Source organism: Ursus arctos, unplaced genomic scaffold, assembly GCF_023065955.2.
Source record: "Ursus arctos isolate Adak ecotype North America unplaced genomic scaffold, UrsArc2.0 scaffold_4, whole genome shotgun sequence".
Lineage (NCBI taxonomy): Eukaryota > Metazoa > Chordata > Mammalia > Carnivora > Ursidae > Ursus > Ursus arctos.
The window spans coordinates 89,353,399-89,375,407 of record NW_026623056.1 but is presented as its reverse complement, the minus strand read 5'-3'; the positions used below and the strand labels follow the sequence as shown (position 1 = coordinate 89,375,407).

Genomic DNA, 22,009 nt, shown 5'->3' with positions numbered 1-22,009 from the left:
GAAACTCTGCGTTGGGTTGAGTCAGGTAAAAGGTTGTTGCTGCTGGATGCAATGATGGACTCTTTACCCCATGGGTCTGCCATCACTGCCTTTCATGCCCTGGACACCTACACTCAGCCAAACACTCAAGTACTTTCTCTCATTTTAAATTCCTAACATTTTCCCATCCGCCTAAGTGCACTTGCTCCTCACCTTGCTGGTAAGGAAACTGCAGCTCTGGTAGGTAACTTCTCTGCAGTCACCTGGCCAGCTCAAAGTTGCAGTCACCTGGCCAACTCAAAGATCCATCCAGTTCCAAGTCTCAAGCATTGAGTCCTGACTCCTGGCCTGCCCAAGAGTGGGTGTCAGAACCATGCACCCAGGGCTGGGATGTGCTAATACAGGGTGCCTCTGCAAATCTGAGCATCCCCTTCTCCTGGACCTCGCCCAGAACCTTCTCCACCAACCAACCCCAACCTCCTCCCTTGTTTATCTAGTGACTCCCATCATCTTTCCCATCATTGCTGGGGTGGCAGTTTCTCGGGGAGACCTGAGTGATGGGATGAGCTCCCTGGATGCGCTGCCCCCAGCACAAATCTCTCCATTTTATCGTTTGTTTATCTGGGCCTTGTCCCCACCAGCCAGCCAGCGCCTTGACAAGGGATGGCATCGGTACAAACACGTGGCAGAATTTCAATAAATATGTGTGCAATGGAACTGAGTTAACGATGCTCCAGTGCACTGGTACCCTATGAATCCCTGCTTGGGCACACCCTGGGCAAGTTCCCTCCTCGGGGATGAACAGTGCAGCCCACGGGAAGAGAAAGACCTTCCAAGCCTGGCCATAAGCCCCTTCTCCTCCTTCTAGCTCCATGAGGCCAGAAACTCAACATATCTAATTCCCATGCAGAGGGGGGCACATTTGCAGTCTTCTCCTTGCTGTTAGCTAGAGTTCAACCCTCTTACGAATCCACATTAAATTCATTCCCATGGCTCAAAGGAGATCAGGCGTACCCTTGTCCTGTGATTGGGATGAGGGAGGCGTATTGGGGCTGTTGAGGGCCTCTTCAAATATGACAACCCTCACCCCCCAATCCTCCTTCTACATCAATGGGCCATTATTACTGAGGAGTGCTTCCCATCCCCTTGGAACACTGGGGAAGAACATTCCCTAGATTCTCCAGCTTTGCGTGGAGAGTCCCCTCTAGGGGGAGCATCCTCCCTGTAAAACAGATTTGCTTCCAGGTGAGTCAAAGCTGAAGGAGACCCAGAACCAGCCATCAGGACCAGACACACTCAGGAAGGGGGCCACTCCCTTTATGTGACAACATTCAGAGAATGAAGGGACAATGAGGGCACCAGAAGGATGGGGCGTAGTGGGAATTCATCTGAATTCTGTCCCCACCTTTCTTTACCTCCATAAAGACAACCGAGCAGCCCATATAACTTCTGTGGAGTTATATGGAGACAGCCCTGCTGTCTCAGGAAGCTTGCTCTGGAGTGTCCCCTCGACCTACTGTCCTGTTTGCAGTGGGTCCACAGCTGCCTGGAGCCCCAGGAAGCCCTGGCTGTTTGCTGGTCGTGAAGTGATCCTGTTAAGTACTTCTCTAATTAGGAACCCATCAGAGGAACCCCAGAGCCCACCCCCGTCTCTAATGGCCCCAGAGAATTGTTCAGTAGGAGGGATCACCCACAAAATACTTTAGACACATTTTCAGATGGAGTTTCTGAAACAGTCTTCCCACGGATGCGTCTTTCTCAGTCTGGACCCTTGTGGCCACAAACGGGGCCCTGATGGAGAAGCAGCATGGGCTCCCCCCCAGCCATCCCCTGGCCCCTTCCACCGCGCTTTCCACCTGCACGCCCAGGCACAGGTATGAGCAGGTGCACACACAGAGCCCTGTCTCTCCTCTTCCCACCATTCTTCATGTTCCACCTCGATCCCTAGTTAAGGAGCTGGTGAAGGAAAGAAATCGGGGACCCCACAGTGGAGATCCCCTCAGGATGCTGAAGACAAGACGAAACTTCCATATCAGCTTCTCATGCCGCAAAGCTCAAACAACAGCAGGATTCTGTGGTTCGGGGCTCCTACCACCTGGGACCCAACCCCTTGCTCTTTACTCTGTGAGGCATCCTCTCCACAGGATGGTCTCTCCTCCCAGCCTTGGACCCCTTTGGGGTGTGTGAAACAATTTACCTGTGAGGCTCTCAGGGGAGGATATTCTTTTGATGGGAGGGAAGCCAGACAGCTTCTCCAAATTGCAGGTTGTGGTGAACAATCCTAGCAAGTAGCAAATTACAGTGTAAGGAGCTCAGGGAGGTTGGTGGCAAGTGGGGAAGGGAGAGCCACCTTCCCGCTGGAGCCATGCAGGTGCAGAGACAATGGTCTCAGTGGTGGGGGTGGCCGCTTGGAGTTGTGAGGTGCACCTGCTGAGCACATCGGAGTGACACATGCCAAACGTCGATGCTCCGCCCTCCCCCTTCCTGTTCTCCTGGGTGAGTCATAATTCCCCTGGGAGACTGGCTCTTTGGTACCCAGGATACAGGGCTCTACTCCCATCGTAAGAGGAAAATGCATTGCCAGTTGGCGGTTAATACTCTTCAAATGAGAGAGGCATGGCAAAGAGTAGATCTCTTGTTCCCAGCAGGAAGGCTTTTCACAGAAACACCGTGTTTCAGCTCTAACTCTTAAGGAAGGAGAAAACAGACAACTGCCCCATGGTTATCTCTGACACTGGTCACTTCCAGGATTAATCAAAAGGGAGAGACAAAGCAGACACTTGAATCACGCATCATAACTCCATTTTATTACAACATCAAGGAAAATAGTTGCAGGAGGAATGATACTAGAGATAAACAGAGATTAAGCCACTCACAGTTGCACTGTCTACACCTTCCTATCAGGGAATAAATATCACGGGTCTCTGTACATGCATTGCAGGACAGGTGTGCATGTGTGTATCGTGTGCAGATGAATGCTCTCTAGGGTGTTGTTCTTTTAATTTCTTGACAGATGATGGTTGAATTCGGTGTCTTCTGGCAGACTAGGAAGGGGCTCTCCCACTAGGACTGGGACCCAGCCTTTTTCTTCTGGAATTTTCTGAACTGAGACTGAATGGCCACGGCTGCGCGTTCTGTCTCTGGCGCATCCATGTCAATGTCGAATTCTTCTTGAACTTTCTTCTGCCCATCTGTAACAAGAGAAAACACAAAGGTGAAGCCATCACCCAGCCGAGAGCAGGAAGACAGACAGCGGCCAGTCACCACGCGGCACGCACTCACCACCCCCAGGACGGGACCTGGTTCGCAGAGTAGAGCTTGTCCCGACCCCCGTCAGAGCCAGGATCTACCTGGGCTATTCTCTGCCTGCCCCAAATCTGCAAAAGACCATGAAACTCAAGAACACAGTCCCAACCCCTCAGATGCTTTCTATACCTGATTTTCTATGTCTCATGGCCATGTACCACATGGTGCTAAAAATATTAGCTGTGCTTTGACTTTTTCCCGATAACCTCATAGAGATAGAATTTAAATAGTCCTACAGATATTGACCCAATGGGGGACTGATATTCACAAGAGCTCTGGGTCAAAGTCACTGAGTTTCTGTGTATACTTCCATCGCCAACGAGATTGCTGATTGAACGAAAGCTTCTGTTTGTCACCAGCAGATGACCCCATTTGACCTTCACAATTTCGCTGAACTTCCACAGGTCTCACATTCTGTTCCAATGAGGGAGACTTAACAATATGCTCGCTAAACTGGAAGGATTTAACTAATTCACACTGTAACAATTATAGAAAATAAAATATAAGCCAAAGAGAAGTGAAAACACGTGCTGAGTGTCTCTTTTCGCTGGGCGTCAGCTGACTTTAAGCCAAATGTAAAAACGAATAAATAAATAAAACCCTCTAGTCATAAAAGGGAAGAACCTTTACAACTCCTTCAGTCTGGCAAAAGCTAATCTTCAGAACTGCCAAAGCATCTCTTTTAAGAACATACAGGCCTGGGCTGCCTTCGGCTCTGGTCATGATCTCAGGGTCCTGGGACCGAGCCCCGTGTTGGGCTCCCTGCTCCGAGGCGAGTCTGCTTCTCCCTCTGCCCCTCCCCATTTGTGCTCTCTGTGTCTCTTTCTTTCTCTCTCTCTCTCTCAAATAAATAAATCAAATCTTTAACAAAAAAAAACAAAAAACAAAACCATGCAGGCCGCGGCCCCACTCCAGACTCAGGGCTGCTGTAGGAAGGGCTCCTGGTTGCAAGACCAAGTCACATGCATCAATGGTCCTGGGGGAACACCAGACAGCCCTGCTTTTATAAAAGGCTCTCGGATGATTCCAAGAGGTGGCCAGAGTTGAGACTCAACATTTTGTCTACAGATGAAGCACCCAGTAAGGCCCTAGAGTAAGCTCAAGGTAGAGCTGGGGACAGAACCCACCCTGTAGCACTTGGGTCAAGACGTCAGTGCCACCTGGACTTGTACCTGGAAGCCCAGCAGTGTGCCGGGCACATCCAGTTTGGAATGGGACTGTTAGGGGCATCTGAAGCAGGGACAGGGCTCTACTCCTGACTTTGTCACCAGGCAGCCAGAGTTCATCATTCACTCATTTCCTCTCTCGGCGACTTTGGATAATAATGTTTGGGCAATGCCCCTCACAAAGAGGGTTGAGGACATGGGATCACTTTCAAGTGAGATAGTCTTGTTCTCTTCTGCCTGCTCTGTTCTTTCTCTCCTAGACAGATGATAGGTAAACGGATAATAGATAGATAGATCATAGATAATAGATGGATGATTGACAGATGATAGATAGATAATAAATAGATGATAGATGATGATGATGAAGATAATAATGATGATGATAGATGATAGATACATGATAGATAGGATAGATATGATGATAGATAAATGACAGATGATAGATGATGATGATGGTGATAGATAATAGATAGATGACAGATAGGCAGATAGATACAGATAAATGATGATAGATGATACATAGATAAGGATATAAATGTAAATATATATGAGTTGCCCCATATAAATATATATGAGTATATCTGGTTGTGCGACATTCCCTTTGCAGACCCTTAAGCAAACTCCTATCAATTTGCCCAGAGACAGCTGGTCACCTAGATCCCTCCAATCACACCTCCATCTGGGAGGAGAGGACAGTGGCTCTGCAAGCCTTGCACACTGCTGCGTCTGTGACCTAAATCAGTAGACCTGTTTTCCCCTATGCCAGATTGGCTGCCGATGCCCACGAGAGAAGTGAATTTCGAACGCCCCAATGTCCAGGGAATATTTGGGGGGCCATCTTTTTCTAACCCATGAGAGCCCAGATGATACAGAGGACGCGGTGGGTTTGTCCGGCACCGCATCAAGTAAGCATTCACAATTTAAACAGCATGGCAGGGACCTATAGTGGACAGGGCCATCGGGCGGGGCAGGAGTTCCGGGAGGCTCACATCAGTACCTTAGACATGTTTCTTTAGCATTATTGCATGACCTGGGCTGGGGCAGTGTCTGGCAAGCCTGAGCTGGGACCAGCTGCAGCTCCTGTGCTCTCAGCGATGGACCCTCCACACGGGCCACGTGGGCAGGTAAGTAACACCTTCAGCACCAGGACTTGTCATAAGATGGTTCAGAGCCCCAAATCCTCTTCCTCCCTGAGGAACCCCTGTATTTGATTGCGAAGGGGGTGACCAGCTGACATTCAAAGGGACACGGAAAACCTCTCTTTTAGATTTAAAACATTGCTGCAACCTGAAGGTTTTAAACAACCCGATTCATCTTTCCCCTTAACAATACTGAAGAAAACAGCAATATTATTTTTTGACAAATGATAAAAGAAGGGGTAGAAGATTATGTACATTTAGGAAATATGTGAGATTATGAGGACGGGTCATAAAAATAAATTTCACAATCATCTCTGAAACTAATATCTTCAGCTAAAGGTGATTTATACGTTCCTCCCTCGTTGGAAAAATATTACAATGCTTAAAAAGGAAGCACTAATATTTCAGGAACTGTTACCTTCTGTTTACTTGGCAAAGTCAGGCCATCCCTGGGGAAGGTCTGACACTGTGACTCCTTCCACCGAGATTTGCAAAGCTGAGGAGGGGGCCCCGGAATGTAGTGGAGAAGGGACAACCACTAGATTTGGTCACTGCAAATGACGCCAGGATCTGCAAATGGCTCAGTGTGTCCTGAGACTAGGAAAGCAGGGCTCAGAGCACCCCAGACTCAGCAGGAGGAGGCTGGCAGGTGACACGGCAGAGCCTCTGTGGGGCCCCGGAGGGGCACCGTCCACAGACGACTTGGTGAACATGACACAAAACGTGGCCACATTGGAGTGACATGAGGAAGCATCGTTTATGGGGGGAGGGGTGCCACCGGGAATGGTCAGGCCTGGGTGGAGAGAAAAGACTCAGGCATCCGGCGGGGGGGCCTTCAGATACGCAGCTCACACTGAGGGTGAGCTCTGGGTGGGCTATTAAGCCCCTCCGTGCCTGGAACAGTGCCTGCCTCAGCACCTGGCAGGGAATAAAGGAAAGGCAGCCTTGCATCAGGCAGGCAGTGTCCTCCAGGCTTCCCCGGGATAAGACCGACTCCGTCCCAACCCTCAGGTCCTCCTGGTCCCAGGGAGGCAGCTGGCAGAAGCAGGTACAGTGACTTGGGGGTGTGTCCCTCTGCTCTGTGACTTTCAGGAAGGTTCATAGCTTCTCTGGGTCTCAGTTTGCTCATCTCTAAAATGGAGAGGTAGAATCATTTTTAAAAGTCCGTTCCACGTAGCCACCGGCGTGACGTGCAGAGTGGGCCATGTTGTAAATTGAATGACTGCCCAGTGGTAGTGAGCAGGATGTGCCAGAGCGGCAAAGCAGGGGCGGGGGGTGTGAGCAATCACATGGCTCCCTAGCCCCCGGGCCCTGCACCTGCTCAGACTCTCAGATGCTTGGGGCCCGATGCAGAGGGGCAGGGCCGGCCACAAAGCCATCACATGCAATGAGGCAGCGGCACCGAGGGGTCAGGCCCTCCCCAGTCTCTTGGATGGCAGGTGGCGTTTGCTGGGCTTGTGACTTCACGTCCTTGCTCAGCAGCACAAGGCCCAGAGGCTACACAGAAAGACAGGTGCAGCCCAGGACTCACAGGTCATGTGAATATCAACTCGGCAGTCCCCAGTCACCGTCGCTAGGAGGCACTGGAGGGGCCTGGGCCCTCGCATGAGGGACAGCAGACCTAAATGAGCAGAGGGAATATGTGTGCTGTTCTCGTCTCTAGACCACCCTGTAGCCATTCCCCAGATGCTTCTATTGCCGCCTCACAAAAAAAAAAAATGCGTGCAGGCTTCCAGCTGGGTGGGGTGGGCTCTCTACCTGACATTTGAATTCAGAACCCCAGTAGGCAAAAGGCACAGGGACCCAGTTCCTGGTGATGGCTTTCCACCAGCCTGAGAGCAGTAGTTCACTCGAGCACTTTGTAACCTGCCCGTTACTGCACGGCTGCTATTATTCGTATCTCTCTGGAGTATGGGATTGTTATCCGTGTGTCCTCTGAAGAAATTCTGAAGCTGACCAGGAGAGCGGCCAAGACGTTATTCATACCAATCAGCTGGTTATAAAAAGCTAGTGATTGCCAACTCCCCTGGAGAATGGGAGGGAACCCGAATTCCTGACTGCGTAGCTCTGGAGCTGTGAGGGGCACCCCCATAACTGCAATGTCTTATGAGCCCAGGGAGGCGGGAAGCCCCCACGAGCCCCTGAGATCTCATCCGGTTCTGCCAGCTCCATTACCTAGCAGGCCTGGTCTCAAAGGCCATCACTATCCGCTACATTATCCGCCTGCCCTTCTATTTGCCTCCCCTCCTCTCTGCGTGTCCACCAACCTTCTCTCCCCACTTCTCTCGCAGAACCAGGAGCACGGCTGCAAGACAGTCCCAAGCAATGAGACTTTTCTCCCTGGGCAGAAACTTCATCAGACAACCGAGACACAACACGGAGCTGAGTCTCTGGCCAGTACCATGAGCGCCAATGCTCCCCCGGGCTCGGAAGTCTCGCGATTCAGTGCTGCCCTGACCTGCCCCCAGGAAGGAACCCAGGGCTGTTCCATAGATATTTCTTATGCTATTTTCCTGAAATACTGCCTTTCTTTTGCAGAAACTGAGACAGGAAGTGGTTCTGCTGTTTTGGATTTTATGATGCCATAGGAGAGATGTTCAGGCAGCCATGCTTGAAGATGTCATTGTCCTAAGAGCCCCTCTTCGCTGAGCATGAAATAGGTCCTCCTTCATAGAGTTAAGTGGATTTTCTTTCACAGATCATTTGATGGCAAATGTAGAATACAGGATCATAAATAGAAAAGGAAGGAGCTACCAGCAGCTCAAAACAATCCCAGGAGACACTGAAAGTCTTCGACACCTCCATGAAAACCGCTCGTGGGGGAAATGGTTTGACATGACGTGCATCTATTCGGATCAACACAGAGCCGGCGCTAGAATAGTGGTCATCAAACCAGGGCTACAGCCCGTCAGCTGGTTCTTACTGGGCACCTGTGTCCATCTGCAGGGCTCTGCCATTACAAGGTACCCCGGGCCGGACAGCTTGGCTGACAGACATTTGCTGTCTCCCAGTTCTGGAAGCGGCAAGTCCAAGACCAGCATGAGAGCAGATCCGGTTTTTCCAGAGACCTCTCTCCCTGGCTTACCAACAGATACCTCCCTACTGGGTCCTCACGTGGTCCGGCGTCTCTTCCCCTTCCTATAAGGACACCAGTCAGACACCATAAAAAACCTCGATTTAACTTAATCACCTCATTAAAGTCCTTATCTCCAAATAGAGCCTCATTCCGAGGGACCGGGTATCGGGGTTTCAGCATATGAATTTGGGGGGACACAATTCAACCGATAACAACACCTCACCTAACTTTGGGCTCTATAGGTTTCAAAGTAGCTTTGTATTCCTTCCCTTGTCTGGCTGCCACATTCTCGAGAGCTGCAGGAAGTGCCCGCTGTCCCCATTTCACAAAGGCACAGAGACCATAATATGCCTCGCCCAAGATCGCCCGGCGAGCGCTGGCCAAGGGCTGATTCGGAAGCCCAGCCTTGCTCCAAATCTTCTTTTTAATCAGCAGGGTTGCGTTACTTTCAGATCCTTAGAGGCCAAGATGACAGCTTTTCGTATGGACCAGTTAATGTTGCTTAGGGGGAAAGAAAATCTTAAACGGTCCAAGTGAAACACCTGAGAGAGTCAACCAGTTTGCAAAATCTGTTCGTTTACTGGGCGGTCCAGGAGAATTTAGACCAAATCCTATCATTCAGCAAATGGTTGAGAAGGCCTAGTATGGGTCCATCACTGTTGTAGGGGCTGAGAGAGAGCAAAGAACAAGCCCAAAGCCCTGCTCTCTAGGGGCAGGGGGGAAACAGAAAATAAAAAGGTAAATGCACAAATAAGTAATGGAATTTCATAAATTCCAAAAATAAAGTGTGTCTGTGTATGTCTGTGTATGTGTGTGTGTCCGTGTGTGTGTGTGTCTCTGTGTGTGTCTGTATGTGTCTATGTGTGTGTCTCTGTGTGTGTGTCTCTGTGTGTATCTGTGTCTGTGTGTGTCTATGTGTGTGTGTCTGTGTGTGTGTGTCTATGTGTCTGTGTCTGTGTGTGTCTGTGTGTGTCTATGTGTGTGTCTCTCTGTGTGTGTGTCTCTGTGTGAATCTGTGTCTGTGTGTGTCTATGTGTGTGTCTGTGTGTGTCTATGTGTGTGTCTGTGTGTGTGTCTGTGTGTGTGTGTCTCTGTGTGTATCTGTGTCTGTGTGTGTCTATGTGTGTGTCTATGTGTGTGTCTGTGTGTGTCTATGTGTGTGTCTGTGTGTGTCTCTGTGTGTATCTGTGTCTGTGTGTGTCTATGTGTGTGTCTATGTGTGTGTCTGTGTGTGTCTATGTGTGTGTCTGTGTGTGTGTCTGTGTGTGTGTCTCTGTGTATCTGTGTCTGTGTGTGTCTATGTGTGTGTCTATGTGTGTCTGTGTGTGTGTCTATGTGTGTGTCTCTGTGTGTGTGTGTCTCTGTGTGTATCTGTGTCTGTGTGTGTCTGTGTGTGTGTCTGTGTGTGTGTGTCTATGTGTGTGTGTGTGTGTGTGTCTGTGTCTGTGTTCTGAGGTCAGGTAAGGGCTCTGGGAAAGAGACAGGGTCAGGGAAGGAGGCTGGTCCCCAAAGCGAGGCTAGGACCCATCTGCCCAGGAGGGAGGGGCAGCAGGGGCCCTCCGCTGCCAAGAAACAGCACGTTTTGAAAAATTATTCTCCATCCATGCATCCACAATCTAAGTAGCAGACTTCAAATAATTAGCATAAATTCTTTAGAAATTAACAGACATGTAGTCATCCAGAGCATAACAGAGCTATTCCTGGATCCTGCGACAGCCCAAGATCTGATAAAAAGTTTGAAACTCAGCCTCATTCCAAAATACCTCATATTAACCCCCATGCTTGATTGAAGGAACTCTTAAATATATTTGTTTCGGAGTGGATGATGCTGTAGTCATTGCCTAGAGGTCCTGGCGGTGAGTCAGGAACGTAGGGGCTTGCACACACGCACGTACACGCATGCACACACGCACGTACACGCATGCACACACGCACACACACGCATGCACACACGCACACACACGCATGCACGCACGCGCATGCACACACACGCGTGCACGCACAGTCATTTGCATACTGATAACTCTCCATATTTTAAGACTTATTTTATAGAAACAAATGACCTCCCAAGGCCTAATCCCATAGATCAGAAATTCGCGCATAAGCAGTAAATTGGGATAGAATCGTCCTGAGTAGGAGTCGGCCCTGATTCGGAAGCACAGCACGGAGCCTACTATAAAAGGACCTAAATTCCAGCACACCATAAAGAAATAACAGTCATTTAACTTAAGTATGCCTTGCAAATGGGCTATTAGAATACGAAGGTTCTTAGAATGCCCTACCTTCTTCCAGAGTTTAATACTAAGTTGGAAAGAATTCACATCTGTCCATTGTGTTGCCCTCGATATACTTAAGCTAATTGATACAGGGCAACTTGGGCTCCTGGGGCCTCTTAGCTGGCTCTCCGCCCTCTCCCACACCCGGGCCACCTATTGGTCAGGGAGAGCCAGTGTGGCTTCCTGCATAAGGACCCAAATCCAGGCCCTCGAGGCAGGGAAATGAAAGCAAAGAGACCAGCCAGAAAAGCAAGCAAAGATTGGAATTTTTTATCCCTAAACCTCAAATTGAATCAAAATATACCCAGAGAACAAGGCACCCAGTGTTAGGGAAGAGGTCACGTCCTCCCCTGCAAAAAATAATAAAGGTATATTTGTATACCTAGTTCCAAAAAATGCCGGCATCAAGCATCCATCCTATGAAATGCCAATAAAAAAAACAATGCACCTTCTTTAAAAAGCTGGGAAAAAGCCAGTCGGTGATGAATTAGAGAAGGTGCGTGGAATTTCAGCAAGCCGGCGCCGGAGCTCTGAGCTCCGAGCGGTTTCTCGTTCCTGCCCACTGGCTCGGGGTTTATTGAATGGGGGCTGCTGGTGCGGAGAACTGCAATTTTCCAGGTCTTGGCTCAGCGGTGGAGATTAATGAGCAAGGTCAGGCATTAGCGGCAGCAGGCGCGGGGGCTGTCCGCATCTACTGTGTTCTCACACCGGATGAACACGCATTCCCCGCCTCTAACTTTCCCCACACCAAGTTAGCACCTTTTTGATTCTTACAGCTTTTTCCAAGAGAGAGAAATTCTCTGTTGTCCTGAAAGAGGCATCCTGAAACCCACAGTCTCCATTGTTCAAAACGGCTGTTGTTAATGCAAAGCCTAATTCGGTCAGCTGAAGGCCGCGGCTTACTTCCAGCTCCGAGTCCTCTGTGGCCATTGTGCCGCAGCTCAGGCCCCTACCTATGTGCACCTTGCTTATATAGAAAGATTACCAGGCTGGGCCGTTTAGGCAATGGAATGGGTGCACATAGGTGTTGCTGAGATCAAGTTTTCTCCAAAATTCGTGAAGCCCAGGAAGATAACACACCAGAAGATAGAAATATCATTGAAAAAACTCATTTTTCTTTTGGAAAGGCAAAATGGTTCCTAGTTGTATTAGTCTGCGAGGGCTGCGGAACAAAATACCACCACGGGGGCTCAAATGACAGAAACGTATTGGCTCACAGTCCGGAGGCTGGAAGTCTGAGATCAAGGTGCCGGCAGAGTTTGTTCCTCTGAGGTCCCTCTCCTGGGTGTGCAGACGCCGTCTTCTCACTGTGTCCTCCCACGGTCGACCCTCTGTGCACATGTGGGTCCTGATCTCTTCTTATAAGAGCACCAGTTGTCCTGGGTTAGGACCCATGTTAATGACCTCGTTCGACCTTCATCACTTCTTCGAAGACCCTGTCTCCAAATACAGTCCCATTCTGAAGTACCAGGGGTTAGGCTTCCAACCTATGAATGTTGGGAGCGGCGGACACAGTTCCGCCCATAGCACTAGCCAACATGCTTACATTTTCGAGAAAAAATAAAGAAATAAAGAAAAAGCTTCACTAGGGAAAGCTCGAGTTCCGACTGCTTGAGTGTGGTCGGATGTGCCTTTCTGGGGCTCAAACGCTCCCCTGTGTTTGAAACGGGGATGATCATGAATCGAGACTCATTTGCCTCTGGAGATGTTCGGAGGGACAAGGAGGGAGTGTGCGCCAGCCTGCTGGGTCGTGTATAAAGAGCAATTACGAATGCACTGCTCCCCAGGACGGTGGCATGCAGACTGGCTCACCCAACACCCTCTCCTTCCGCCGGCTCGCTCCGCCGCAGACGCTGACAGCCGGGGGAAATCCATTCCCAGGGGTCCTGGAAGGAGGATTCTGCCACCCAGGCTTGGGGCCAGCCAGGCAGGTGCGATGTGGCGGGATCTGAGAAGGCAGAAGCGAGCACTGGGGGTGGCCGGCAAACACAGAAGGACCCCAGCTCTGGCAAGCAGGGAGGCAGAGACACTGGATCTCTCTGGGGCGGCTGTAGGGACATCGACCTGTCCGTGCCTGGTGCCACGAGCCCGGCAGCAACGGCGGCGGGGATTCTTCTGGAAAAGCCTGCACGTGGTCGGTGTTTCTGGATGCAGTGTCCCTGGCTGTGCGCGGTCCAGGCTGGGTTCTCTGCCTCTCAGAGATTCTAAGGGGCTGATACCGTGAAATGACCCCCTTCTACTCAATCTAGCAAGAGTGGATTCTCTTCTTTGTGCCACCATCTGCTGTAGGCATGCCTCATTTATATGAGGGCAGGGGAAGGACAGGGGAGTTATATAGGGAAAGGGGGTCATCCTCTGTGTGTTTAGAGATCAGAGACCAGGCTTTCATTTTTTTGCATAGAAAATTCTTTAGTCCTAACCGGAGAATAGTTTGAATCACAGTAGGTAAAGGTGAGGCTAACACACCAAATGTTTCTTCCCCTCTTCTAAACACATGCAAAGAATGAAAAGTCCTTCCCAGAAATCAGCAGCTAACTTCCCTAACAGCACACCCCTCAGAAAAGCCACAGTTTGCCTTCCTTCACGTGCTTACAAAGAGAAACGACTTCAGGTTGATCGGGAGGACAGAGAACAAAGGAATCATCCATCACCTTAGACCAGACCTCCATGCAAGCCAGCCAGATACATAAGTGCTTGAGAAACTCCAAGAGCAGAAATGGATCGTGGCCGAATCTGCTGCTTGCCTCTATTTATCCCCCGTTTCTTAGTTACAAACCCAGAGCTAGGTCTCTGGCCTCCTTGCTGTCGGGCATGGCCACACAACTAGGTTCTGGCCCGTAGGATGTGGGTAGGAAACAAGAAATCTCCTTAAAAGAAAGCTGACACTCTGTCCTTTTTTCTTATTCCATCTGTTTTCTGCTAGCCGGAATTCAGAGGCAATGGCAAGTGCTCAAACAGCCATTTTGGGCCATTAAGTTAAGAGTCTTATGCTGCGGAGGGCAAAAAGGAATACAGGTGCTTGATGCTCCTTGATTGATGCTCCTTGAAACTATCCTGACTGCTCTCGACCACCTACCTTTTCTATGAGAAAGAAACAACTTTATTGTTTAAGCTGTTGTTTTTTTTAGAGTTTCAGCTTCTTGTAGATGAACCTCGTCGACATACACATACATTATAATAAGCATATAATTCATTCAAATTCATTTCAGACTAATAATAGAAATTCAAATATATATCACTGTACAGTATGGCTCTATTTTCCTCCCTTTTAACTGTATGGCTTTTTTCTTGGGCTGCATACGTCTGTGCAATTTCTGATATGGCTGGCCATCTCTTTAGTACTTTTAAAACCTTAGGTTTTTTTACAGAAATATTTCATGTATATTCAGTAACCTTTGCCAAGCATTTCTCTCGGGCTTTCCTGCTGTGGCTTCTGCCCCCATAGCCTTCCCCTTCCAGCTTTCGTAGCATGTAGCTTGAAATGCTTGAAAACACAGGAAAGGAATGCCAGTTTTCCTTAATCAGGCTGGAGCCTCCTCCATTCTGCTCGGGGCACATTTTTTCTTCCTTCAGAGCTTTGAAATATTAGCAGTTTTCCCTTTCCCTTATATGACCTGGTTTTACTGTTTCTGAAGGGTGAAATCTTCCCAGACTCATTTGCCCCTAGCTGCTAACCTTCAAAGTTTCAAAGGATTGAACTCTGAAGATTTCGGCACCATGGAGAATTTTATAAAGTTCTCCAGTTTTCAAATGAAAGCAAATGCAGTCCTAATGAGAGGCCATCTTCAAGAAGCCTCCGAGGAGCACTAGCTCACCTCATTCATACAGAAATGATGGGCGCTCCCCTCGCCCATCATTCCAGAGAACTTGCCTTTAGAGGGAAAGGAGGGGCTGAGGCAGGTGGACTGCCTTGCAGACTCGGTGAGAAAGGGAGAGAAAGGCTCAGAAGTCCACAGACCAGAGGAGCCCCGGGCTGTGTTGAAGCAGCAGCGTGGATAGAAAAAGCATTACACACGCATCAGAAAGGGACCAGCGCTGTGCTCAGACGTTGGACTGTGGACCTCTCCTTCCCCGTGCTCTGCGGCGCTGCCTGGTGAGGGATGCCTCCGTCCAGCCACGTGCCGGTGGCCGGCTTCAGCCCCAGCAGATGCTTCTGTGTTCTTCCTGGACCCCCACAGCAGCCGAGCGGAGGGGCTGCGCTATCTTACCGGACACATTCCCACCCTGGCTCTCAGCCCTGCGCCTCTAATCCCGGAGGACAGGCATTTTCCTGTGCGGATTTTCAGGGATTACAAGCTTTTGTTAGATGCGCAGGACTATGGGGCCGATGCGCCCGTTGTGTAAACAGATTTTGACTTTCGGGGCAACGCTCTGGGTAACACCTGGGAGGGGGGTCTGTGAAGCGAAGCAGAGGCAGATGTATGCCAGGTCCGGCTGCAGTCGGGCTGATGAACACTGCTGCTGCTTAAAATCTCGAACTTGAGGCTGCCACCAACCTTGATTCCCCATCCAGTCAGGCGTCACGTGCCTGCATTCACTCTCTGCACCTCTCAGGCACAGCAAGGAGACAGAGGGAAGCAGAAGGAGACAAGACTGCTCATGTTCCCATGTTTTAAATACCCTTCAAAAGTCCTGAACGTGACCACGCATTCCGTGTCGGAATATCCTAAGGACAGGGATGGCCTTTGCAGCAGTGTCAGCCTCTGTTGTAAATGTGTTAACAAAGATGGGTGTTGGGTGCCAGGAACTGTTGGTTGTGGGTTTAAATTCCACGCAGGCTGGTGTCCTGACCCCACCAGCCTCTGCTTCCACATTCCTTTGCCTATGCTTGACGCATCGCTTCCATTTGCTTTTTTAAAATGACGCTATCTTAAGAGCTCATGGCAAGTACTTGCTGATTTGCTGGAAAGAGCTTCCTAGAGGGGAGTCATTTTAAGCTTTGTATTTATTCTTCTACTTACCAGGAAGATGGGTTCACATATTTGTAAAAAGAGAATAAAATCAGATGCCCAGGACGGAACAAGCTTACACGGCCTCTGGACTCGGCTGGTGAACCGTATCTGGTACCCAGACCCAGAAGGACTAACCAACAGTAGAGTTTTGGTTTTAGTTTAAAGCATTATTTAATAATAATGTTCCAACAACTAATCTCAAGAAGAAATGGAGTAAGAAGTACTTTCCCAGGCAGTGGTGAAGTTCTGAGTCCCCAGACGTCTCTCCTACTGCCTTAGGGCCAACGCCTGGGAAAAATTCAGATGTGAACCGTGCTTGGTCTGACGAGCCATCGCCACTGTTTAAGCAAGGATTTTTATGCGGCACTATGACAGGAGAGCCGTCAAAGCCCCCCCCCCCCACGCATAAGTTCTTACAGACCAAAAATAAAGCAGAGTATTTTTATTTCAAGAATTCCAAAAACAGAGAAAATTTCCAGTGTCAGGCAACATGATCCAAACTTATTCCGTTTCTAAAAAGCTTTAAAAAAAAATCATTTTTCAAGGGATCGGAATTGAAACAGCATCCCTTAAAGCGTTCTGATGATCAACAGAGGTAATAGAAGCATTTCCATCGAGATAAAAAATGTAAGCAGTGATAAAATATCCATTTTGGGTTGCTGCAGCTCAAGGGAACGTTAATAGAGGCTGATATCAAGAAACTGATATGGAAAACCAATTTAGGCAGGACGTCCGGGGAAAATGTCTAACATCGGTCTGTTAGAGAATGGAAGTGCTCCCCGGAGCTAAGTCATCCGACCTTTCACTAAAGTCATTTTAAGCTGAACTGAGAAAATACACGCGAGGGCTATATTTTGCCAGCTGTAGCTGGCTAGGCTGACCTAACAGTCTACTTCCATCCCAGATACGTAATTGGCAAGATGTTACGGTCTTGTTCAACTTCGAGATGTGTGAACAGAATAAGACTGCTCATTTTATCTGCAGGGAGCTACCGTGTCTTTTAAGACATGATTCTAACCGTCCACCAACTAATCTGGCTCATAATTTCAAAATGATAGTTCAAATTCTCCACGCATTGCCATAATGTAGAGTGTCGATGGGCTGGGTTTATAGAAAATGCAAAGCGAGACAGCGAGTCGCTGTAATTCAACGGCCAGCATCTGGAAGGGCGCTTGTTGGCAGCCCCACGCACAATCCCAGTAGCGCATGGCACCAGGGGCATTGCCCAAACCCCCAAGTGAAATGGTTACAAAGTTTCAAAAGAAAATTGGAATATTTTCTGGCTGCAAAACTGCAGGAACAATTTAATTTCAGGGGTAGCAGGAGGGCCGACAGCAACCTCTTTATGTGCGCAGATGTGTTCATTCCAGCCGCAGGAGGCCACCCACTTCTTTTGTGTTCCTGTGATGAGTGGGCCACTGTTGTCTACACCTGTCCACACCAGGAGGCCAGCCACCGGTCAGGCAGCCTTACGCACAGCCGGATGCACACCATGGAAAGTCCAAGGAAATAAGCCCTCTGCCCATATTCTGCAAGCAGCAATGTGGAAATGCAGTCTGTCCAAATGAAAGAACAAATGTTTCCATTTGGTTGAAATAGTTACATTTGTTATCACAGCCGCTGACAATCCTAGTCAGAGTCTGCCCATTGTACTTTCTTTCCCCTCCACTGCCTCCACCAAGAAATAGCACCGTATTTCTCCTTCGGACTCACAGGCAATATTCCCTCGATGTTTGCAGAACAGAAAATCCAAAGAAGTCAACATCCTCTAGTGTCCCGGAAAGTAACAGCCACAGGATCCCCAAGTGGCAAAATTGGGCAAGAGGCAAGACACAACATTGTCCCACAGGGAGGAATGGGGCCCCAAAGAAGTGAAACAATTTACCACAGGTGAACTACCAGCCAATGGCCAAGCCACAAATGGCCGGGACAAGAAACAGGGATCTCCTCTTCGCCCACCCCTTCGTGAGCAAATGGGAGACGAAGACGTGGTTTCCTTGCCAGACCATACAGCCAGCCAAGCAGGGCCAGTGGTACTGCAATCAGGGCAACAGCCGAAAGGCAAAGAAAAACCTAAGAGCGACTGGCTTAAATGTCAAAATACTGCAGGGGTGGCCACATGGTGCCAGCTAATTCATGGATGAACCCAGCAAACCCTCGACGCTAAACATTTCTCTCTTTTCTTCTGAAACTCCTATGAAATAGTTATCGAGTGGCACTACCTGGGAGGAACATTAAGAGAATTTTTTGTAGCCAGAAAATACATTATAATCTACAACGCACAACTTCGTGGGCTATTTCTGATGACCTAGCCCATTTGCAAAGCACACTATAAAAACGCTTGCTTTATGGACTGGTGGGAAATTGAATTTTCGTGAGTGCACAGCAGTTCAAACTGCCAAAAGGTTTATGTTTGAAACTCTCAAACTCTAAGATCTAAGAAAGGTCAGAGGCAAGAAGACTCATCGTCTCCACTGTGATTAGCACAATGAGTGATTCTGTGCTGTGGGTAATGAGTTCTGCCACGTTCAAAGGTCAATCCTGTTGCACTTAGGTCTGTGAGCTAATTATGATAGGAAGAGTCTAACGTGGAAATTACTTGGCTCACATCAGCACCTAGCCGGGAAAGCTTTTCTCTGACATCCAAGGACACTCTGCTTTCTAAATGAATCCTGGAGTGCAGTTCAATTTTCAATTATCTTCAAGGTCTGGGATGGTGGAATGGTGGAATGGTGGAAAGAGAAGAAGGCATTTTAGAAATATTGAAGAGGCCACTTGCCAAGCACAAAAATGGCAGCAAGCTTCCATTTCATGTAATTGTAAATTACTGGAAGGAGTATTCTCATAAACGTAAAGGAGGCTGTATCTCTCTCTTCCGATTTCCTACCCCCACTCCCACCCCCACCTCCTGTCTATGGAATCAATACATGTTTTAGCCGATCGTTGGTCTACTCAATTCCAGATCCCAACAGGAAAACGGAAAGAGGCTCCAGGCACAGTTCTCTGGCAAGAACTCAGAGGAATCCCACATTAGAAGCATCCTCTAGTCAGTTCGTTTTCTGGGGGAGGGAGATAACTTTCAAGGGAAATATAATTTTTTTAAATGTCTCATTGAATTAAATCTAGCAATATGCAAATAATTAGCCTTCTCTATCATGATAAGCAACGATTTCTGTTAAAAATAATAATAATATATACACCTTCAAATTAATATTGGAAAAAGCAAAGCTACAAATAATTACATTTCAAATCCAATGATCCCATAATACTGGTTATCTTTCTTTCCTCTTGAACTTTCAAAGTATGGTTTCTATTAAAGGGACTCAAGTCCTCATTTCTGTGGGAAATCATTTTCCCCAACATGCCCAAAAGAACAATTCCCCTGGCTGTGTGGGGAAGGAGAGGGACGGAGATTTGGGCTCTGGCTTGCAGTTGATTAAAAGAGAGAGATGGTTGTTTCTCGTATTTCTTAACCAGCTGATCTTGCAGTCACAAGTCTGAAGTTTAACTCAAGGTTCTGAAACCAAGGACTTCAGTCTACAACCTGATCCCCCTCCAGGGCAGTGAAAGCAAATTTCAGCTTCTCCTGTCTGAAATGCTGCCCGGGGAGAGCCCAGCACTGCGTCCCTCCCAGCTCGACTCCTCAGCCCCAGGCTGGCTGCTCATATTCCAGCCCTCCTGGGCAGCACCTGGGGTCACTGGCAACTCCCCTTTTCCCAACTGGCAGCCCCCCACTTTCCCCAGTGGCTCAGGACAGGTGGGTGAGTCATCCACAGGTGCAGTGGACCATCGGGAGGCAGCTTTTCTGGAAGCCTTCAGTTTGCGGCTTCCAGACCCAGACCCAGATCACTGGAGGGAGGTGACGGGAGCCTAACTGCTCTTTCAAAAATAGAGCCGACAGGTTTCCTCCCTTTAAAAACATTAAGCCAACCAATGACACCACACAAAGAAAAGGATAATATTAATAAATGGCATTTCTTTCTTTTTCTTTCTTCCTTCCTTTCTTCTTCCTTTCTCCTTCCTTCCTTCCTTCCTTCCTTCCTTCCTTCCTTCCTTCCTTCCTTCCTTCCTAACCAATCTAGAATCTGTCTACAACAATCCTGCCTGCTTTGTCTGTATAAAGCTGCCATCACTTATAGTATAAGAAGCTATTTTTTCATTAGGGAAGACTGAGAGGGGTAGCGGATGACTTAAGTTCCAGTGAGGAAAGTGCATGGGCAAGGCACAACGCAATTTTTCAACCTTTACTCATCGGATTTGCTCTCTGCTTCTACCATAGTTCTATGGCTTTGGTTGGCTTCCTCCAGTGGATGGTACTACAGGCAATCAGGAGACAGAAAGAGAGAGATCTGGGTACTGATTCCCTCACCTCCATCTCTGCTAGGGTTGCAGATAAAATACAGACTGCCCATATATTCAAACTTCAGAAAAACAATGAAAAAAATGTTTAGTATAAGTATGTCCCAAATATTGCATGGGACATACTTATACTTTAAAAAAAAATTTTTTTTTTGCTTATCTGACACTGAAACTTAACTGAGCATCCCGTACTTTCATTTTCTAAATGTGGCAACCCTACAAGTCTGCATAGTCACTGCCGCTCAGGTATGTCCATCAACAGAAGAACACAGCCCCCATCAGGCTGCCTCTCCAGACAGCATCCTCTTTGGACTCTGGCGCCTCACGTCAGGCTCTGCCATTGCTAGCCTGAGGTGCCATGCTATGCTATGCAGGTTTCCTTAAACCCTACACACATCTTTGCAAACAATCCCTTTGTACTTAGCTCTCCTCAAGTTACTCAGGGGTGGGGTGCGCCCTCCGTCCCCTCCCAGGACCATGGATTGTCTATTTGTCACTAAGCACTTCCCGCCCCACTCTCCCAGTGCTGCTCTTTTAAAATACTCCATCACCCGTTCTGATTACAATGTCTAGCACAGAGCAGGTGAATGAATGAATGACAAAAAAAAGCTACGGCTGATAGAGTTTTGCAGCATCCCTGTTCTAAGAACCTAAAGGTCTGCTTCCTGACCAGATTACATTCCTACCAGCAAGAACAGAAAACAGTCCAGGATGGACTTGAAGGAGGGGTGGAGTGAGAGGAGACCCAGCCGACAGGCTAGTAAAGACGACAGGTGTCGGTATGCAACAGGTAATTATTGTCCCCAAACTGAACAGCGTAAATGCAGGAAGTGGTCACTCTGCCCACCGCCTCTAGAGGTGGACGGGCTCAGCCGGGCACTTCTTGCGAGGAGCCTTCCATGTGTTGCAGCGAGGTGGTCCCGGGGCTGGAATCACCTGGGAGATCCTCACTGCACGTCTGGCAGCGGAGCTGGGAGAGACGGCACCGTCGCTGGCTGATCGGGTATCTCACCAAGCCGCCGCTCCACGCTGCTGGCCCGGGCTTCCTCCCCTATGACGGGTTCGGGGTATGGGACTTCTCATGCGGCCACTGGCTTCTCCCACGGCAAGGGTTCCCAGAGAGAAAAAGTTTGAAGCTGCCAGTTTCTTAAGGTCTGGGCCCAGAAACCCCGTGCACCCCCTCTGCTGTGTGTAGCTGGTCTGAGAAGCCATACCTGCCCCGAGTAAGAGAAGGAGACTTAGAACTCCCTCTCCATAAGCCAAAGACTCTGGAGCCGTCAGTAATCCTCTACAAAGTAGGATGCAAGAGCAGAAATCATACACAATTACAACGGGTGCACAGACTGATCCAGGAGGATTCGCCAAGTCCGTTACAAAGTAAGGAAAGCATAAAGAGTAGGGAAGTTTTGTTCTCCTTATTTGCAAAATTACTTAAATTCAAATTAATTTTTCACACCCTAAAAAGTTTCCAATTATCTATCTGCTGGGCGTAAACCAGGACAGCAGTTTAGAAAGTGCTGGAAAGAAAACGTATTGTAAAATGAATGCTACATATTGAATAGTTTTAAAGAAAAAGGTTGTATCCGGTGCCCTTAGAGGCTGGCTTCCCAGCCAGGCAACGTGCATAGGGCCCCACGCTCAGCACGGTGAGTGACGTTCCGCTTAATCATTGTTTAACAAGAGGGCCATGTTTTCATCTTTCCCTAGACCCTGATGTTGGTGGCCCTATCCTTCGCAAAGAGTGAAAAAGGCAAGA

The 22,009-nt window shown here is 48.6% G+C and overlaps 1 protein-coding gene across 1 annotated transcript in view; it reads right to left on the bottom strand.

Moving 5' to 3' along the window:
* Window positions 1-2,819: 2,819 nt before the first annotated feature.
* Window positions 2,820-22,009, bottom strand: part of PCP4 (Purkinje cell protein 4) — a 52,850-nt gene continuing 33,660 nt past the window's right edge. The window contains exon 3 of the mRNA XM_057306822.1: window positions 2,820-3,170. Within this exon, the coding sequence (XP_057162805.1) occupies window positions 3,043-3,170 (128 nt within the window). The 3' untranslated portion in view covers window positions 2,820-3,042. The remainder of the gene's footprint in view (window positions 3,171-22,009) is intronic.